We start from the raw sequence: 21391 nt of genomic DNA, 5'->3' as shown, positions 1-21391 counted from the left end.
TGTGATGTCTTCAAGCCTGGCTCAGGTCTGTCTACGTCCCCAACAAGCACTCTAACTATCCAAGTAGGTGTTATCTCAGACAGTTCTTCACTTCCTCAAGTGGTGGAAGGGATACCCAAAAGCTGTGTGGGAATTCTACTTTCATGTCCTTCCCGCACAAAGATAATCACCACAGGTGCCTCCCTCTGAGTCTGGGGTGCCCATTTTCCGGACTTCACAGCCCAGGGCAAATGCCTCACTCCCCGCTGTCCCTGAGAACATCTCTCCATATCAACATTTTTTTTTTAAACTCAGAACAGTTTGATACACTACCATCACTTCTTATTCAACATCGGGGCCACTCAGAGTAATGCTAGACAACTGGCTGCTCTCTATATCTATCTAATCTATCTATCATAAAAATCACCAAGGAGGAGCAAGATCCCAATACTTAGGCACAGGTGTCATAAAACTATGGAATTGGTGCATATTCCACCACATAGTAGTTTATATACCAAGGCTACAGAACATCATAGCGGACTCCCTAAGCAGGTATTTCTGTCACCATGTAGTTCAGCTCCCACTTATGATTGTATTTCAGAAGGTCTCAGCCAGGTCTCCCTAGAGAACTTTATTTGCATCTGTGTCCAATGCAAAGAGCCAACACTTCTGTTTGAGGGGCTGTAATTTGTTGGGAAATGCTGTCTGCTCACCTCCAAAACCATTGTTGTTCAATGTCTTGAAGTTTAAAAGAGAGATCTGTAGCCATCCTGCTAGCAACATCATGGCCACAACACGCATCGTTCCCAGATCTGGTTTGTTCTTGCGGTTGCCTTTGTGCCCTTCAGCTGACCTCCTCACTCAAGAATCAGGCACTATCACGCATCCCAACCTCTCATTGCCCTATGTCAGGGCCTGGCTCCTAGATTGCTCTCCAGAGGTCTACACAGTACATGCTGAATAGTAGAAAACCCACCACAAGGAAAACTTACCTACAGAAGTGAAGATGTTTTCAAGCCTAGTGTGTGGAACAGTCTGTCTCTTGAGTCTCTCCTCATGCACGTTCTTGATTACCTGCTAAACTATTGGTTTATTACTGAGCTAAATTACGGTCCACCTGGCTGCCATTACACCCTTTCAATTGTCCATTCCTCCCCCCGGCACCCCCAATTAAGGGATTTTCAGTCTTTACTCACCCGACTACTGCACGGATTAAGGATCTGTTTAACCTTTCGGCCAAGAACCAAATCCACCATGGGACCTTAAGACATCATTCCTCATAACCATCATCTTGGTCAGAAGGATAGGTAAGCTAGAAGCTCCTATGTCTGCTCCACCGTATACAGTATTCTGTTTGATAAGGTGACATTACGTCCCCATCCTTGCTTTCTACCTAAAGTTGCATCCATTTCACATTAAGCAGGACGTTCATTTACTTGTCTTGCTCCAAGCCTTGCTTCTCAGAGGAAGCCAGTTTCCACACACTTGATGTAAGAAGAGCTCTTGCCTTTTACCTTAACAGGAATAATCTCTGCAGGGCTTCTCCCAGACTCTCCATATTTCCATCGTGGAAAGAATGAAAGAGCACCCAAAAACTGAGTGTTGGGATGCATCTTGACTTGTAATGATGCCTTAAAGGTACATCTTCCACTTTTTGGTGACGACCATTCCATCAGATTTCCGTGTACCTCTGTGGCCTTATTGAAGAACGGATCTATCTCAAATACTTGCAAAGCCGCCAGCTGGTTTTTGGTGTACACATTTTCCCAGCTATGATGTATGCTTCTACAGCAGATGCAGCCTTTGTTGAGATTGTTCTATGATTTGTGTTGAATCTACTTTGAGTACCCTCCTTCATAATTGGGGTACTGCTTGGGAATCTCCTAACAGGGAGCACCCATAGGATCAATATTTTGAATGAGAGGTTACTTATTTCGTACTGTAACTGGAGTTCTTTAAGAGGTTTTGTTTCAAAAGGTGCTCCATTACCTACCCTCCTTCCCTGCTTCTTGAGTGTCATTCTCTGGGACTTTGTGGTTGTGAAAGAACTAGAGCACTAGTGGCCTGCTCTTCCCTATATACCTTTGAACTGGCATAGGAATGTGTAGGATGCAGGCATAGACTTGTGGACACTGCTGACAAAATCTCCAAGCGTGCACAGGCATGTGCACATTCTGATGTGGAGCCACCCATAGGGACAAAACATCTCAAACACCAGTTACTGTACAAGGTGATAACCTCTCCTTTCCAGATAGCTAACCTCTCTGCACATGCTCAGTGTAATCCTTGATGTGTGTAACTGGAAAAGCAAACTCCCTTTCAAATAACTTTTTTTAATTTAATTTTCTCCAAAGGGCTAATAGGCATCATGCACTCTTTTGTGGTAACCTCAAGCATTGGAGATCATGGTGTGATGACCTGAGCCCTAGTTTGACATCATTGTGTGCAAAAAGATTGCCAGAATATGTTGACTTTAAGAAAAGCATGGGTTTTTTTCCCCAGAGACTGCATTTTGAACCCCAGGGTCGAATGGCTCCAAATTTGGTTCACTTAACAGAACCCCACATCCCCATGAGGAACACCAAATTTCATGGCAATCTGATTAATTGTGTGGATTTTAGAGAACTTAAATCAGTCAATCTTTAAAAGCTGATCTTAACCTTAACTATAGCAGAGCTGTCACTTAGCTATAGTAACATTCCCCCTGGTATGAAAGTACAGCATTAGCATTCAGTGATAAACTTTCTCATCCTCCTTCCCTTGAGTTGATTCAATTACCTTGTTTAAGGCTTACAGGACCTTGAAAAAGGAATATTTGATCAGATATGACATGTATTTTCTCTTTTTAGGTGTATGCTTAATTGTGCCTCAAGGGGAAAAGCTGTTAACAAGCATCACCATCTCAGTGCTACATGTCAAAGTACATGAGCCACTAATACTGTAGTCGTGTTTTGATACTTCCAGAGATGAGTTAACAAGCAGTTTTTCTCTTACACAGTAGTGCATGACCTTTATTTTAAAGGTGTCAACAAAATTAATGCTAGAAAAACCTATTAGTGATGGAGTTGTAGTTTGAGAAACCTGGAGTCATTTAGCCTTAGTCTGCTTATGTTATGAGCTAGAGGTGTGATTCTCAGCTCTCCTACACATACTCCCATCTGGGTTGGTATGCTAAAAATAGTAGCACAGCTGCAGGAGCTAGTCACCTCAAGTATAAACCCACCTCAACCTCCTGGTACTTGGACAGCTAACTTGTGCTGCAGCTCTGGTAGACACCATTATTTTTAGCATGCTAGCTCAGATGAGACCAAGTTCCAGTATGTCTGTGTGATCTTGGAATCACACCTCTATCTCATAGGGTAGGCATATGCTTAAATAACAGATTTTAAAGGTGAACTGACGGGCTTCCCTGCACTGCTTTAGATGTTAGTGATAGCATCAACTGTTGAAAGAAACTCAGAACAGCGCACTTGGGTCTAGTCAAATAAGTAAAGGTGGAAATGACTTTCAACTGTGATGTCTTGTTTCAAAATGTATAGGTCTATGCATGTTCTGTTTACAATTTTAAAGTTAACAGTTTTTACTAATTTAAAACTTTAGTTCACCTTAAAAGATTTTTTTACACCAGGGCTTCCTTATCTTTTGCAAGAAAAGACTCTATTAAGCTTGAGTACCCAAAATGCTAAGCTTTTATTGGGCTACTTAGTTCTGTTTTTCTTGTAATGCAGCAAAGGCACCTCCTGCGTTCCTTATGAAACTCTTTATGGAAACCCATGGTGTAACCTGTTAATTTGCAGATTTGTGCAATAAATATTCATACTCAGTTTTGTTTTGTTTGCACATGTCCATCACAATGTGTATTCTTGGACTTCTGTGGATTTCGCCACTATCATCCATAAATATCAACAACATTCTATCAAGGAGAATTGTGGTAGACTTTTTTTACATGTTTGCTCATTTTTTTAGAATCTACAAACTTATCTATTCCTCACATTTTGAAAGGTGTTTCTTTAAAAAAACATACTTCGATGCAACTTAGTTGCCAATAAGTTGGCAGCAAATTTGGTCTCCAACTCCCTATAGGAACTAGTAGTACTCCCTTTGACTCCTGAGTTATGATCATGTATTGTCATGCACATGAGAACTTATTATTAGATGCAGAAGTTTCTGTTCTCTCCCCCGATGCTATTTTAATTTCTCAACAGTAAAGAGATTGAAAATAGTATGTATGCTGTATTATAGCTCTCATTTACTGTAACAAATGTCTCATCAGAAAATCAATGTAATTCTTGGTGTTTAAGTTGATGGCTTCTACTCCTTTTTTAGACTCAGTTTTTTAGTCTGCTTTAAAATAAAGCCCTGTTTTGTGTTTTTTCACACCAACCTTTACTAGCTGGCTGATTCTTCTTTAAAGTAACTCCAGAAACATCAGCAAAACTATGCTTCAGCCATCTTCCAGACTTGTTCGCAGTCAAGGCAGATGTTGACTATCTTGATTCATTAACTTTTAATGTATATAAAACAAGTTAAGATTAAAGGGGAACAAAAAGTACTGTAATCTATATCTGATCTGTTTCAATCATTGTACTGCAATGAGTATCATGTATTTAGTAACCAATATTACAAGTGTTAGAATGCTAAATAATTTGTTGATAAACTAACGTAAGTGACTGAATTCTCACTGGCTTTCATTTTCAATTTTTTTAGACCAAAGAAAGTTTACAGTATGCATTGGAGAACCTCAATATGAATGGCTGCTCAGTGGACGATCTAGGGCTGGATTTCACATTACCAGGGTTTCCGAATATAGAGCTGAAAAAAGGGGGAAAAGATATACCTGTCACAATCCACAATTTAGAAGAGTATCTCAGAGTACGTAAAAGCAAAGCGGTGACTTTTTTAATTTTCACACAACTCTTCTTCTCTTCTAGTTCAAAGTAGTTTATTTTAAGATATTTTAATTGCTTGTTTTTTGCAAATTGGTCATAGCGTAGTACTTTTCAACTGATTGCTTCTGTTTGTCTGAATGCCCTGATAAAAAATTAGCACAAATACTTTGAGTGTCAGTAATATACAACTCAACTAACTTTTAAGGAAGTTTTTGTGCTCTAGGAGCATCTGTTTCTTAAGGTTTCAGAAAACTTATTTTGTATCCATGGAAAATGTAGTCATAAATGGCATGATTTTTCACTGGGAGCTGTGGGTTCTCAGCACATCTGAAAACAAAGCCAGAAATTACTGGGCCAAGTATTGAACCAATACTTTGAACTAGTAGTGCAAAACACTGCTACACGAGATTATTGGCTTCTGAAATGACTTTAGGATTGTACCTCTGCAAAGCAGACAGTATGTGGAAGGCGAATCTTCAGAATTCTGCATGAATCACTTTTTCGTCCACCCTAGCAACTGATTTTTTTAAAATCTTATGTTAAAGGCATCAAGAAAAATAGCACTCATGTTCACTTCAGAACTTGCTTCTACAGAATGTTCCAGATGGTAATGCATGGTAGTAGATAGAACACCCCCAATTTCCTACTGCACAAAACCAAAGTAAACTTGCAACTTTTAATAAGCAATACAGACGCTCCCCGACTTATGCAAGCGTTCCATTCTAGAACACCTTGCCTAACTCAAATTTTGCATAAGTTGGAAACCTATATCTCAGACTATTACGCCAAAGAAACCCCCTAAACCTCCTATTTCTAGCTTATGGAACTTTTTCCATAAGTGCAGATTTGCGTAAGTCAGGTCTTGTGTAACCCTGGGAGCGTCTGTATCAGAAATGCTGTGGTGATCAGTTTCCAACACTTGTGTTGGGAAGGGGGAGAGAGGTAATACATTTAGAAAATTTAGTTCTGGGACTTCTGCCTGATCATGTACGTAGTCAAGTTTTCCGCTCCCATACGTTTGGAGTCTGAGTACTTTCTCCATATGCATGCCACCATGCATTTGAATTCAGATTATTTTGACCAGCAGTGTCCCACTGAGGGACTTGTACCCCAGGTGTCCTTGGGTACCCCAGGTGTCCCCCAGGTGTCCTCGTACCTCCAGTTGAGGACGTAGATGGTGAAGCAACACTAACTGCCCCTCAGTTCCTTCTCACCACTCATGACTCAGTCACAACCCTGTAGAGATTGAGCCTTTTTGCTCACTGTGTGGCCTTATCACTCTGTGTAAATAGGTAATTCAAGTGATTCCATATTTCCATTCCACTGTAATTTTGTATGTGCCTTATGCACAATTTTCAGAGAATGTTTTCCCTCACATTAGGGTGGCTTGAGCGCCCTTTGCTGTTGCACACCACTGCATACTGGTGCAGGATGAAACTGCCCCCAGCTCTCCCACGCCCAGCTCCTCCTTACCACCAGTGAGGGTTGTTGCAGCACTTTCAGTCTTGCTATCACAGGTTTATTTACCTTGTTCTTTTTATACGGCTTGTTTGCTTAATAATGGTTAGATACAGCGTATAGTTAATCTTAGTGATAGTTTTCAACATTTAGGTCCCTTTTGGGCCAAATTTGATTACCTGGACCAGAACTGGAGCCATGTCTTGCTCTCCAGGGTTAAGTCCTGCTTGTTGTGAGCCAGGCTGATGCCAATCAGTGACCCATACCCCAGCTGCCTAAATTGTTTGGAGTACCACATCAGTGACAAGCGTCGCATTTGTAGAGGGTTTAAGCCTCACTCTAAAAAAAGATAGAGCAGTGAGACTTAAGCGTCTTCTTTATGGAGACTGCATTTCACCTCCATTGGAGCAGTCGTGTTCAGAGCATATTCCAAAAGTGGTACCATCGGTACAGAGTGCATCTCCCAAGATGTCTTTAGCATTGCATTCTGTGTCTCTGATAGTGAGGAGATGCAGACCTCGTTCAGCAAGACCTTCGATATTGAGGCCACCTAGAAGAAAGGACACCAGGAGGGGCTCTGAAGGGAAGTGTTCCCCCGAGAGCTCCTCTGCTAAAAGGGGGTTCATCAACTCCAGAACCGATACCAGGTCAGTCATGGCTGGCCCCAGAAGTTGCTATACAAAGACACTAAACTCTAGACCCAATTCTGGTACTGACAACGTCAAAGATGGATGCTGCCTCCAGAGAACTGCTTGATCTTTTGGTACTGGTATCTCCTGTGGTACAGGAAGGGTTTTGGCTGGTACCAGAAACTAATTCCTACACTGGCTCTGCAACAGTATGCAGTACCTAAGAGGCCAGTACATTTTAGGGGCAAGCCTGGTACCACCATCCCCAAGTTTGACTTTATCTGTCTCCTGTCCACACAAATTCTGCTCCACCGCTATTGCGGAACTTGGAGTCATCTTCATTGTCACATACTAAAGGGGAAGCTTACCCTCCATCAGTATGGTCCATGGATGTCACAGCAGTCTCAGCACTGGCCACATTACAAGGGGCAATGGCCTGCGCAACCATGGGGCCCACCACCACATCAGTGGCTTTAATAGACACCGTTGGTTTGCCTCCCCTCACCTTTGAGTTGACTTTCAAGGGTGCACAAGATCATCAGCACGACAGTCAACGTTCTCAGATGCAGCTGCAGGTTACTCAAACAGTTCCTCCACCATCAAAGGCAGATTAGTCATTGCCTCAGTGACCTAGTGCATTGTCTTCCTCAAGACTGTATGAGGCTGTATAGAGATGAGCTATTCACCACTGGAGGATTACAGGCTTACCAATAACTTCTTAAGAGTGGCTTTGGTGCTAAACATTCAAGTGGAAGAGATCTCTGAGAAATCCAGCAAGCTAGTGGACATGTTAGCCTCTCTAGGGTCCTCCTGAATGGCACTACTGACTGACAGAGCAATTGTGGAGCCACTCAAAATACTGACCGACCCCTTCTTCCATATGGCTAAATGGACAGAGGGGAAATACTAGTCCCTCCTAAGCGTTTGGAATAACTCTACTCTCACCTTCCCCCAAGCTCTTTGGTGATGGCAGCTGTTAATGAGTATGAGAGACAGGGCACCAAGTGCCGACACCAAAGGGTAGTAAAGAATCAAAGACGCTGGATTTGTTTGCTTATAAACCTTTTATTTGTTGGGAGGCCTACCATTTAGAATTGCGAATCAGCAAGTTCTAAGTTGCCACAACTTCCCCCTATGGGAAAACATCCTGAAGTTCAAATTCCAGGCTACTGGAGGACTCCAGGCAGGAGTTCATTCTGATGGTCGAGGATGGCTAGTGGTGGCTTGGATGCAGCAGAATCAGCAGCTCAGTCCATGGTATCTGTCGTCTGAGGAGATGCTCATAAATGCAGTCTTCCAGTCTCCCTGCTGAAATGCAGCAGACCATCCTAGACTTGTTCTTTGACGGTCCCTTCCTCTTTCTGGAAAAGATGGGATGATAGGCTACATAGCCTAAAAGATTCCAGAGCAACACGGAAGTCACTTGGAATCTTTACACCAGCAACAAAGAGGAAGCAGTTCCAGCCCCAGCAGGCTCACAGATATCAGAGCTTTATACCTCAGCCCCAAGACCTGTTGAGAAAAAGGGGCAGGAATTACAGGATCATCTCCCCCCTCCTCTGCAACAGTAGGTTCCTCTTGACTAGCAGTCCAGTCTAAGCATGAATTTTGATGGGTTTGTCAAGGGCAGCATACAACTAACTAAAAGTGCATCTGTTCCTATCCATATCTTTGCCAATCTTCTATCGCACTTCCTTCGTGTTTGGACTCCTATCCTATAGTATTGGAGAGTCCTAAGCCCAGTGGTCCTAGGGTATTTTCTTCAATTTGTTTCTATCCCTCCTTCCCACCACACTTCCATGTCCCTCTTCAGGGACCACTCTCACAGGATCGTTCGTGGAGGTCCAATCTCTCCTAGCAGGGCTTAGAGGATGTTTCTCTGTTCAGGGAGGGAGGGGGATTTTATTATTCCCAAAGCAAAAGGTGGTCTCAGACCTATTTTGGATCTAAGAGTTAAACAAGTACCTGAAGAAAATAGTTTTTGTATTCCCTGGAATAGGACGACTAGTATGTTGCCCTTGATTTAAAGGATACTTGCATCCATATAGTGATCTATCCAGATTACTGGAAGTTTCTCAGGTTCATAATGAATGGAATCCACTATCAATTTTTTCCTCTTCTTTGTATTTACTTTCTGTGAAGTCCAATAAACTGTTAAACCTTGTGGGATAATTGGGAGTAAAATTCTCCCAAGTTACTCTTTGCATTAACAGTCATATTATAAAACCAACCCATGCATATCTAGCACGAAAAATTATTCAGTAGAATAAAGATTTCTGAAATAGAAATCTTCAGAAGGATACATTTCAACACAATGCTATTTCCTGAGGGGGAAAAAATAACTAACTTTATCTAGATTTTGATGATAGATTATAGGTGTTGTGCCGTTCAATGTTTTGACCATAGGAAGTATGACTTACACAACTATTTTTTAATGTACCCTCTTTAATAAACCAAGCTTAGCTGAGTACTTTAAATGCTTAATAAATATTTTCCTCAATTTTGGGGAAATATTATACATGGTATTCTTGCTTCATAATGTATTTCAAATGAATTTTTAATAGGATTTGAATTGGAGTCGGGTGTCTGATTTCGAAAGCAGGGGAACATCTATTTGTTAGCGTGACAAGTACATCTGGAAGACTTACTGTTGTACAAGAAGATATATCCAATTTCTATTAAACTAGTTAAGAGCAAATTCTCTGTTTAAAATGTCTCACTCTTTGCACATTGTTAACTTTAGGGATGAGGTGGAAGGATTATACAGGTCAATATTTTACTATCCAGTTGGTTCTCAAACATATGCCATAACCAACTTTCAGTTAGATTTAGAGTGACATATTAGTCTTTGGGGGAAATTCGTTTTCCCTTTCCAGGTACAACTGTGTTGCATTGGTACAACAAATATGCAGCTGATGTGTGGCTGGTGTTGGGCTGGTGAGAGGTGACAGAAGTGGGGCAACATTGTACAGCACCTACTCAATCAAGCTCAGGTTCACACATCTTTGTGGACATGCGGTTATGTTCCTGATTCTTTTGTCAAGTCATCATATCCCGAATATTCACATAGCTTCTCATAGCCTGTTCATTTATTGTGTGTGTTTGTTTGTTTTACAGCTGGTTATATTCTGGGCACTAAATGAAGGTGTTTCCAGACAATTTGACTCATTCAGAGATGGATTTGAATCAGTCTTCCCCCTCAGTCATCTTCAGTACTTCTATCCTGAAGAGGTTGGTAAATGTGAATTTGTAACTCCTATCAATCAGTTATGTAGATCAATATTACTCTACATTCTTATCCCCATATTTAGTTATGGACAGGTTATTGTGCAATTCTCTCACAAATAGGGTGATATATTTATGAAACTCATGTATCAAAATAATTCAGTGAGTTTTAAACTATGTACTTACGTTTGTCATGTGGAGAGACTTCTGTATGTAATAGTAGTTCTAATTAGTAGTTCTGGTGGTGGATTTTATTTTCTGCAGTATCAAATTTAGTATATTGTAACTGTTTTCCCCCAAAGAAAGTAATACATCCACCCTAAATACAAATTTATCGATTTCACATATTCCTAGTTTTGTTGGAGGACATTCTAGGAATCAAGAAACTTCATAACTATTTCTTATTCTATTCTGGTAGCAACTACTGGTTGTAGACATGGACCAGGACTCCATTGTATAAGAGAAGAGACAGCAGGTGGTTATAGTTGGATGTGGGAGCACAAGGAAACAGTGAGACAGTACTGATCAGTATGGTAGGCAGTGGACACAGCACACCCGCTGCCTAATCATTGTGAAGGTTTTTATAGGCAATGGAGGGACTTGAAGGGAGGCAATGAAGTAGCTTTGTGGCCGTTTACAGGGAGATTCTTCCAATGGCTAGGGGCAGCAGGGGAGAAAGCACAAAGGTGCTTGTTTAAAAATGTAACGTGCCTGGCATCGTTGACTTACTAGAGGCAGGAGTTGACATTTTGACCGTATACCAAGAGATGATGGGCAGGATTGGGATAGGCTGTAAAGGAGAAGTGTGTGTGGTGGGGGGGACTCAGAGTGTTCTTCAAAAAGAACTAGATAAGTTCATGGAGGATAGGTCCATCAATGCCCATTTGCCAGCATGGGCAGGGATGGTGTCCTTAGCCTCTGTTTGCCAGAACCGGGAATGGGCGATGGGATGGATCACTTGATTACCTGTTCTGTTCATTCCCTCTGGGGCACCTGGCATTGGCCACTGTTTGAAGATACACTGGCTCTCCACTTGTGAGGTTCTCCCTTCTCTTCTTGAGTCATTATATAATGCCTTCATCTGTAATTTTCACTCCATGCATCTGAAGAAGTGAGTTTTTTTACCCACGAAAGCTTATGCCCAAATAAATCTGTTAGTCTTTAAGGTGCCATCGGACTCCTTGTGGTTTTTGTTGGAAGATAGGATACAAGGCTAGATGGACCTTTGGTCTGACCCAGTATGGTCATTCTTATGGGGTGACAGACAAAACAGGTAGGGGAATGATCTTTGCAGCAGCATTTGGAATGGATATATGTGGGGCAAGATTGCAATTGTCAATATCCTCACTTTCTGGAGTTGTAGTAATTGCAGTGAGAGCCTGGATAAGCATTTTAGATAGGTTTTCTCTTTCTACATATACTGTTACCTCTAAATTTCATGAAGAAATGGCAAAGGAAAACTGAATTGCTGCATTTTAGTTTTCCTCATGTGGGGTTCCTTTAAAGTTGAGACATGTAGCTGATTTTTTTTTTTCTATATTTCTTACTGTGATCGTGCTTTTACATAGCAGTACCACCGACTGGCCAAAGTTGAATTTCATTCTCAGCTATCTACAGCATCACACTGTTTCACTCACCATTGGGAAGGGAGATTCTCCCACTGTTATGGTTTTGTCCTTTTACTCTTTATGCAGTGCTGTATTTTGTTCTTCTGTTGGTGAGCAACAGTATGAAGTGGTACAGATTGTCTTTTGGGATGCATTTTAAGTTGTTGGCAGCAGTCCCCTCCTGTTTAAAAGTCTCTGTTGGGGAGTGCACCTGAAATGGGAGGGAATGAAGAGATCTAGAAAAGAAGTTTGGGAGAGAAGCTATCTACTTCCCTGAAATTAGTTGTACAAGACTGGTAAAAGGTTGAGAGAGACAAGTACCCAAATGTCATTGAAATTCAGGCTTGGCTAATTCCAATAGCCTGAGACACAAGTTTGGACTGCTTCCAATTACACTGCTCTACAGCCAAAATGCTTCTGAAATAAATGTATTCAAACTTTACTAATTCTGGGTCACTGAGAACGAAAATGATGCTTAAAATTGTTGATTGGCTCTAGTTTTCAAGATGTGCTATTGTGTCAGTATATACGACCCTTGACTTGGGAATGGCGGAGGATAAGTGAGTTATAAAGGGAAGGGATCTCAATTTAAACCAGAAATGACTAAAATAAATCTTTGACTGGATCTATGAATAAATCTATGACTGGGTTTGGACAGTACTTGCTTTTTAGGCAAAACGATGAATGATGCAATCTGAAGCTGGTATTGCGTCATACGTTATATGAATTGCATCATGTTATTCCTAGAAGTCATGGATGATGCAATCATAACGAAGCTTACATCACTCTGCTGAACAAATTGCCCTATATCAGTTCTAGAAATCATACAGTGTCGTGCTCTCTTATTTGTCAGTGTTTGATTTTGCAAAGGGACGCATTTCTGTTTAGCCAAAGTGAGCAGAGATGCCTCGTACTTGTGTGAACAGTGCAGATAACTTCTGCTATGTTTGTGGTGAAGTGACTTTTGCATCCCAAAAGCGCAGTATAACCACTATGGTTAAGAAAGCCTATCACCTTTATTTTGGCTGCAAAATTGGAGATCAGGACAAGAGGTGGGCCCCACACATATGCTGCAACACTTGTGCAACAAATCTTCGCCAGTGGTTGAACAGGAAAAGGAAATCTATGTCTTTTGCAGTGCCAATGATTTGGAGAGAGCCAACAGATCATACCAGCAATTGTTACTTCTGCATGGTGCCTCCAGTTGGGAAAGGTGTGTCAAAGAAGAAAAAGTGGACTGTGCATTATCCAAACATTCCATCAGCTATACACCCAGTACCCCACGGAGAAGGACTGCCAGTTCCTGATGCACCAGAATCATTCTCACTTGAGTCAGGCGAGGAAGAGGATGAAACTTCTGGTCCTGTACCATCAATGTCACAGGACCCACATTTTCTCCCATCCTCCTCCTCTGAACCACACCTCATAACACAAGGTGAAATGAGTGACCTTGTCAGGGATTTGGAACTACCTAAGAGTAAGGCAGAGCTGTTGGGCTCCAGTCTACAGCAGTGGAATCTCCTGGCAGGTGATGTTAGGGTTTCCATGTTCCGTGACCGTCAAAAGGATCTTGTCCCATTCTTCTTCATGGAAGGTTATCTTGTAGCCTGCAACAACATCGATGGTGTGATGGCAGCCCTCAACATGGTTCACGATCCAGATGAGTGGAGACTGTTCATTGATTCATCAAAGACGAGTCTTAAAGCTGTTTTACTGCATATTGACAATGTTTTGCCATCAATTCCAGTTGGTCATGCAGTCCATATGAAGGAAACCTATGACAACATGAAACAACTTTTGAGGTGCATAAACTATGATCAACATCAGTGGCAGCTTTGTGGCGATTTGAAGGTTGTTGCTCTCTTGCTTGGTCTGCAGACTGGATACACAAAGTACTGCTGTTTTCTCTGCGAATGGGATAGTCGTGCAAGAGATTCCCACTATATCAAGAAACATTGGCCACTCCGACAGTCATTGGAGCCTGGGAGGAAAAGTTGTTCAGCATCCACCACTTGTTGATTCAAGGAAGATTTTGTTACCACCCTTACACATCAAGCTGGGTCTGATGAAGAACTTTGTCAAAGCCATTGACAAAACACAAGCAGCTTTCAAGTACCTCTGTGGAAAATTTCCAAGGTTAAGTGAAGCTAAGATAAAGGAAGGTGTCTTTGTTGGTCCTCAGATTCGTGAACTTCTTCGAAATGGTGCATTTGACCATGCACTGCGTGGCAAGGAAAAGATGGCATGGAAAGCCTTGCAGTTAGTGGCAATAAATTTTCTTGGAAACAACAAGGCAGACAACTACAGGTTGTTGGTGGAAAACGTCCTCAAGGCATACAAAAGCCTTGGTTGCAACATGTCACTAAAGATAAATTTTGTGCACTCTCATCTAGATTTTTTTCCACCGAACTGCGGAGCAGTGAGCGGCGAGCGATTTCACCAGGACATTGCAACAATGGAGAAACGCTATCAGGGCAAATGGAGCCCATCAATGCTTGCAGACTATTGCTGGACAGTGACAAGAGATGCTCCATTTAATGAATACAAGAGACAAGCCAAGAAGCGCAGAGTAGACACTGAATAGGACTAAACTATGTACATAATCGTTTTTTGCCTTTTGTTTCATAATAAATTTTATTTATATAAGCCTTTTGCTGATTTTTAAAGTGTGACATAAACAGGACAGGTGAAATATTATCATGTAAAGCAACCATAAACACATGAAAAGACCTAGGTTTTACAATTTATGATTAAAACTCTACTATCTACACAATATACATAGATATAAAATCTAAACACTTTAAGATATTTAACAGTAGCCAATCAGTTGTTTTAATTGTCATATTTGAATTCAGCACGTCAAAATATATAATAAATAGCACATTTTAGCTCTGAAGCAGACGACTTCTCAAAAATTGTAGACCAGTGTTACAGGAAGAGATGCAGCCCACTAGTAGCAGGAGGTCTGGAGATGTCAGGATCCAGTAAATGAAGCTGCTATTGTGATGGGGCTATTAAAGTAAAATGAGCTCTGTAGTATTGCACAATTCAGCAAAGGTAACTTTCCTGAATGTTGTTCCAGAAAATAGATTCATGTTTTAATCAGCATGTATGGTATTCATTCTGCATCAGCACTAGGAAAAAACTGTTCTCTCTGCTTAAATCTATAGTTGGATCAGCTCCTGTGTGGCAGTAAAACAGACACTTGGGATGCAAAGACATTAATGGAATGCTGCAGGCCAGATCATGGTTATACACATGACAGGTAATTTGGTCTCCTAATAGCAAATCCATATGTTGAAAATTGTGCATCTGATTAATCTTTAAAATACACTAAATATCTTTTGTAGTTGCTGTATATGAAATGATGCAACACATCTTACACATTTTGGGAAGAAACAGATGTTTGTTCATAAAAATAGCATTTATAATTTACGTAATCTGAGCATGAGAGCATGCTCATTAATGCTGTAATACAATTATTTTTTAAAGTATATATTGTAAACAAAAGAATAAAAAACTAACCTCTGTTTTTGTTTTTTCTTTAGTCGAGCTGTGAAGTACCTGTTTGAAATTCTTAGTAGTCTTGATAGTGAGCAACAAAGATTATTTCTCCAATTTGTGACTGGTAGCCCTAGACTGCCAGTAGGAGGTGGGTATATTTAGTAGATATTGCCATCATGTCTGCACTTGCATGTATAATCAGCATAGCGAATACATTTCTGAATCATTCAAAACCATTTTTGTTTTTCACTTCTGTAGATACCTATAGATCTGTCTATATCATTTTCAAAACTTGAAATGTCAGTTAACAAAGAAGTTTCGGGTGCTATAAGCTATTTGGAATAGTTCAAATCAAATAATTTTTGAAGTTTGCATTAATAAAATGATAGTGTCTTGAATAGTAATGTTAATAAAAATTTTGCTTGATAACATTACAAGATAGAGACTATAGATTATGTACAATATTTCATAGCAGATATCAGTATTAACAGATATTGTGCTACATGACACAGAATAGTCCACATTCAAACAAACTGTTACTCTTTTGGGAAAAAAGCAGTTCAGTGTTCATGGTTGGTTTGTTGACCATGAGACAACTTGTAATAAGTTACAGCGGGCCAAATAATAAAATGGCAGTGTTTTTCCTTACAGGAAGCACAGTCACTAAGACTTCCTTTCAAGAAATGAGACTATATATGTAGAAAAATGGATTCTGAATCCTAAAATGCAAAATGGTATAAAAAGAAGATGCGTTGTTTGTTTGTTTGTTTGAAGGAACAGGAAAATGAGAATATTTGATGTCCTTGTTCGGAATCTGCCTCCTGATATTCAATATGATCATGGTTACGCTGGCGTATGTTTTAAAAAATCAAATTAAGTGTACATAAAATAGCTTTTTCCAGCTTCCTTAACTGACTGATTGCTTTGTATATAAAAATGAAATCTTTATGAATATGCTTCAGCTCTGCTTACATTCTTTAGTTTTCATGTATAGATTGCAGCAGTGTGCCAGTGCTGAAGATCCAAAAAGTGAAACGGACCTGTCTAGTTTTGATTCTTCACACTAACTAAAAAGCAAAAATTAGTTGGCATAAATTTGAAAGTGCATCTAGCTTTTTACTTTCCATTGACGGTTGTGGTAATGTGGAAAATATTCTTAAGCAAAGGTTGAAGAGTCATAATGTAGAGTGCGAATTGTGTTGAATTACAGTCAGTTTAATAGTAGGTTAAACACTTTTTTCTTAAGAAAAGCAATTTTCCTATTATGTTCAGAGAAATACAGTGGATCTTTTCTCCTCCTTTCAGGCTTTCGAAGTTTGAATCCTCCACTGACAATTGTACGCAAGACATTTGAGTCTACAGAAAATCCAGATGACTTCTTGCCCTCAGTAATGACTTGTGTGAATTATCTCAAGTTGCCGGACTATTCAAGTATCGAGATAATGCGAGAAAAACTCTTGATAGCTGCAAGAGAAGGGCAGCAGTCATTCCATCTTTCCTGATCACAATGAAAAATGCAATGTCTGCCTGTTACAGCAAAGAGAAAATCATGATTCTTTTCTAAATGTATCACCTGAGTCAAGGAAACGTGTTACGCCTTCTTGTTGTAGAAAAACGGCTTGCAGATTATAAACAAAGACACTTGGTTGATATTCATTAAAGGCCCAATGGACTTAAAGTGATCAGGCCCTAAAAAGTTGTTGTGACAAGGTTTCTTTAGCAAGTTCTTGTTTAAATTATCATTTATTTGATGAGTGAAGTTTTTAACTTGCTTTGCTGTGTGAAATTTAAAAAAGGGATGTTTTTCCAGGCTGGAACAATAAATGTCGCTGTGCAGTTTAATATCGGGCTGTGTGTATCCATCTAGCTAAGTCTGCAGTTTTTTCCTCCAAAGACAAGTTTTGTACATAAGTACAGAAATTAAAATACACATGTATTTGACAAATCTAGTTTAGTAGACTAGTTCTGTGTACCTTCACATGCTTCTGATTTTTCCCTTCCTCTTGTATTGTCTGATGTGCAATTCACTTGGTTCTTTTTTGTGTGCAACACTCAACAATTGTTACATTTTGGTTAGCATGGGCATTTATTGCTCCATGTTTTCTCTCAAATTAAGATATAATTTAAATTTTACTGAATTAAAAATATATATTGTCAATATAATTCAGCCTTTGTAATTAGGTAGAGCTTAGTTTTAACGTAGTAGTAGGATATATTGGCTACAGTCTTTACCAGATGACACTCTAGAACTGTTTACACAGTGATTCAGGCAACAAAAGCCTCTTACCCAGAGGCTGGGAAGAATTCCTTTCTTTTGTGTAGTTGAAAAATCAACAGATTGGGCTGGTCATTATTTATTATTATAAGGCCAGAACATTTCAAATTGATGTATAGTTTTTTAAAAGACAAATTAGCAGTTTTATTCCCTGTTCAAGTAAACAAAAATTTCTTATTGACTTAAGTTCATGTTTACTTTTCTAGCCTCCCTCTTTGTCCCCCAGTGCTAGCTTGGAACAAACAGTTCAGCCTTTGTCTTTTGACACAGATAAAGCACCTGTAAGCAATGCTCTGTCCAACTGTTTTATGTGCTGATTTCTCAAATCTGCAATAATTTACTTCATCAGGTTAATGTTTTTACCTGAATATAAATAAAAAAGTTTGCTTCACCTTTTTGCTCATAGTTTTGTACTGTATGCATAAGTTCAATTGTGTAAATTATTTCAACACAAGTAAATCATCTTAAATCTCCTTGGCTATCTGCCCACATGTTATGGATGATTTACTATTAAAAGAAGAGTTTGTAAGATCTGCTATTTAACTTAGATAATGGTGGATAAAGAGGAAGGAAAAAATTTCCTTTCTATGGGTTCAAAAACAAATGGACTATTCGAAACATTCCTGAGATGCACATGCTATAGTTCATCTCTATGAAAATCTGATAAATAGCTAATTACTTTATTCAACTTTGAGAAATCAAAATTAATTTTTCAGTGCATAGCAATTGTTGAAAACTCTGGTTATAATCAGTTAAAATTTCCCCTAAACGAATAACTTTTTTTATTTAGCTGAAAAACTTGTACTTTGAAAAAATGTATTTCAATACATGTAACTGACATTCTTTACAGTTAAAATTCACAGAATTACATGTGGTTGCTCAAACCAGGTGCCACAGAACTGTAATGCAAACTTGTCATGAGCAGTCGAATGTGAAATCATTGCACAAAGAATCTGATAACTGAGCAGTTTAACTATCATATTAAAACTGAATGAAGGCGCTTCACACTGTACATATAATATTGGTAGTGCAGAATGTGGCAAAGATTTCGTAAGTTAAAGGCAGTGTTTAAAATATGGACTGGTGTTTAAAATTGTTCTGAAAACTTGATCAAACTGAGCACAAAGATGCGTGTTTATAGTGTGTGGATAGCAACTTGTTCATTTTTTAAGGTTCTATATTTTAAAAAAAACTGACTTGTGTAAAAAGCTAATATTTTGTATTAAAATATCATCTGTATTGATATTTTTTTACCCACGTTGTCTCCCTACAGAATCTGGCTTTCATTGACTTGAGGAGTTTTCAAATTTGAAAGAGCCATTGTATGATAGTTGAAAGTCCATTACAGTCTGGTCCTGTGCAATCTGGTGACTGTTCAATGGCCTATGTAAAAACAAGATGTTGGCGGTCTCAGTCCATTTGCTTGTGGATGAATGTTCACTTCACAAAATTAATACCAGAGTTTAGCATTAATTGATATTTTATGTTTCAGTTTCAGCAGATAGACCACAGACTGATTGGGCTTCGAAACTGAACTGACCGTAGCCCTGTAGATTTGTTCCAGGGCAGTGTTGAGGCACACTGGTGAGGCAGTGTGGGGAAGTCTGCATGGCCTGTGACTGCTGTACCTCTTTTGTGGATGAACTGAAGACTGTAGTTTCCATGATGGGTAGCACCTTTCACAAGCACTAAATTTTAAACATATGTCTAAGATTTCTTCAGAACATTATGGGGTGATAGATTATGCACTGGGATTAACTCTTTTCAGAAACCGTGGGTTCAAAGAAGGGGTAATTCACACTAGGATGTGTCCACCAAATTAAATTCTAATCCCTAATGGATATTTGTCCACATCATACAATTCAATACGATAGGCAATCTGCTCAGCAGTTAAGCCCCTAGCAGTGTGGTTATAGTGCAGGAATAACGTTCTTTGCAATCTGAGAAATTTAGGGCTTATCTACCTGGTTAAATTGTACTGGTTTTATACATGTATAGCCCTCCACTCCCCTTCTCTCTCTCTCTCTCTCTCTCTCTCTCTTCCCCCCCCCCCCCCCCCCCCCCCCCCCCACACACACACACACATACTGTGTGAATATTTTTATTCTGGCCATTTTTTATTTAGTTTACGCCCCTTTCCAAACAAGAAACTAAACTGCAAAAAGGCAGACTTATTCTGATATAAATTTCTATAGAGGATTTTACACCTCTAACTAATCTGTTTTTTAAATGAACACCTTAGGTTACACCAGGTAGACAAGGCCTTAGAAATCCTGTCAACTCTAGACCTAGTGCTTGTCAAAGGCATTAGTCTATCACATCCTGATCTCTAAAATCACTCAATTTATAAGCAATTTTTTATAATTAAACTTGCATTATAGCTTTTAAAACTTTCCCATAAAGCATGTACAGATAACATAAAAAGAGTAAACGTATAAAGAGTAATGCATAGTGGCAAATTTTAACTCATTACATTTACAGATTTTCTTCATATGCAGATAAACTTAAGTGGGCAAACTTCTTATCCCTTCGGGTGTTCAATGTTTGCTTTAAAAAAATTGATAAATTTTAAAACTCTGGGCTGGCCTACACTGGGAAACTTACACCAGCATAGCTACATGGAAAATCCACCTGCCTGACAGATGTAGCTATGCCACCTAATCCCCAGTGTAGACAGTGTTTCTGTTAACCTAGCTACTGCCTCTTCAGGCAGGTGTACTAAGGTACAGTGATGGGAGAACCCATCCTGTCACTGTACTACGTGTCTACATTGAAGTGCTACAGCAATGCAGCTGCAGCATTTTAAGTGTAGACATACCCTAAGAATACATGCCTAACATCAGTGGTCACCTTGGTTTTTTTGTTACCTCATTCTTCAGCATTATCTTGTATGTCATCCACTCAGACTGTAAGCTCCTAGGAGCATGGTCCTTGTTAATATGCTTGCATGTGAAATGCACTTCTCCGTCATTAGCTCTCCCCTAGAACATTTCAGCGGTTCCTTTCCTCCTGCAGATACTGGAGGCAGTTTAGACTTGTCCAGAGTTTCAGGCTTCAGTCACACACTGTCCACCCTCAATCATATTGTCTTCACCCATGTAAACAGACTGGCAGATCAGTCTTCCTGCCTTTCTTGTTACCATCCCAGCTTTCAAAGCCAGACTCTGGGGCAGCACTGAACAGTCATTTCTCCTCTTTCCTGCACTTAGGGGACAACTCTGAGGGATTAGTCACTTCCCTCAATTTTTCTCCTACCCTGAAGAGGGTAGAGATTGCCAAATAGAAAAGGTAGGTCACAGGGAGCTCCATCCGTGACAAAACCCCCTGAAGAGCCATTGAAAGGGTTTGCACTGCAATAATTTTTCGGCCCAATAGAAGTTTGGGCCCAGATTTTTTTTGTATATAAGCATTTCTTTGCTCAGAGTTGCAACTACTGTCATTAAAAGGAGTTGATTTAGGAGCCTAATCTCCTTTTCTAAAAGGATTTAAGTATTCAAGTCAAATCCCATTGACGGTCATACCTACATGTATCCTTACGTACCTTAAAAACGCTGGGCTTTGGTCCTAATAGTACCTAGTAGCCCCACATACTGTCCCCACATGCTGAGATTCCTCCAGAGGCACCTTTGGAAGGGTGGGTCAGTCCTTACCAGCAAACTCTGATACTCCTTTCTGATAACGAACCCTTGGGTGAGAAGTCTAAAAATGCTTCAAAAAATTTGCCTTAGTTTAGCCTGTATGTGTAGGGGAAAGATCCCAAGTCTCTTAGTGGTAACTGAGGCAATTGGCAAGGAATTGGGCATCTTAGGGGATATCCCTTCATAC

General features: G+C 39.8%; 1 protein-coding gene across 4 annotated transcripts in view; it reads left to right on the top strand.

Moving 5' to 3' along the window:
* The window catches only part of TRIP12 (thyroid hormone receptor interactor 12), a 172410-nt gene extending 153601 nt beyond the window's left edge, over positions 1-18809 (top strand). For all 4 annotated transcript variants that reach the window (XM_054040670.1, XM_054040669.1, XM_054040673.1 and 1 more), the window contains 5 exons: positions 4687-4851; positions 10073-10186; positions 14958-15052; positions 15336-15439; positions 16597-18809. In XM_054040670.1, the coding sequence (XP_053896645.1) occupies positions 4687-4851; positions 10073-10186; positions 14958-15052; positions 15336-15439; positions 16597-16793 (675 nt within the window). In that variant the 3' untranslated portion in view covers positions 16794-18809. The remainder of the gene's footprint in view (positions 1-4686; positions 4852-10072; positions 10187-14957; positions 15053-15335; positions 15440-16596) is intronic.
* Positions 18810-21391: the final 2582 nt, after the last annotated feature.

This window comes from Malaclemys terrapin, chromosome 9 (genome assembly GCF_027887155.1).
Source record: "Malaclemys terrapin pileata isolate rMalTer1 chromosome 9, rMalTer1.hap1, whole genome shotgun sequence".
Classification (NCBI taxonomy): Eukaryota; Metazoa; Chordata; order Testudines; family Emydidae; genus Malaclemys; species Malaclemys terrapin.
Note: the sequence above shows the minus strand (reverse complement) of the source record. Positions and strands in the feature narration are given on the sequence as shown.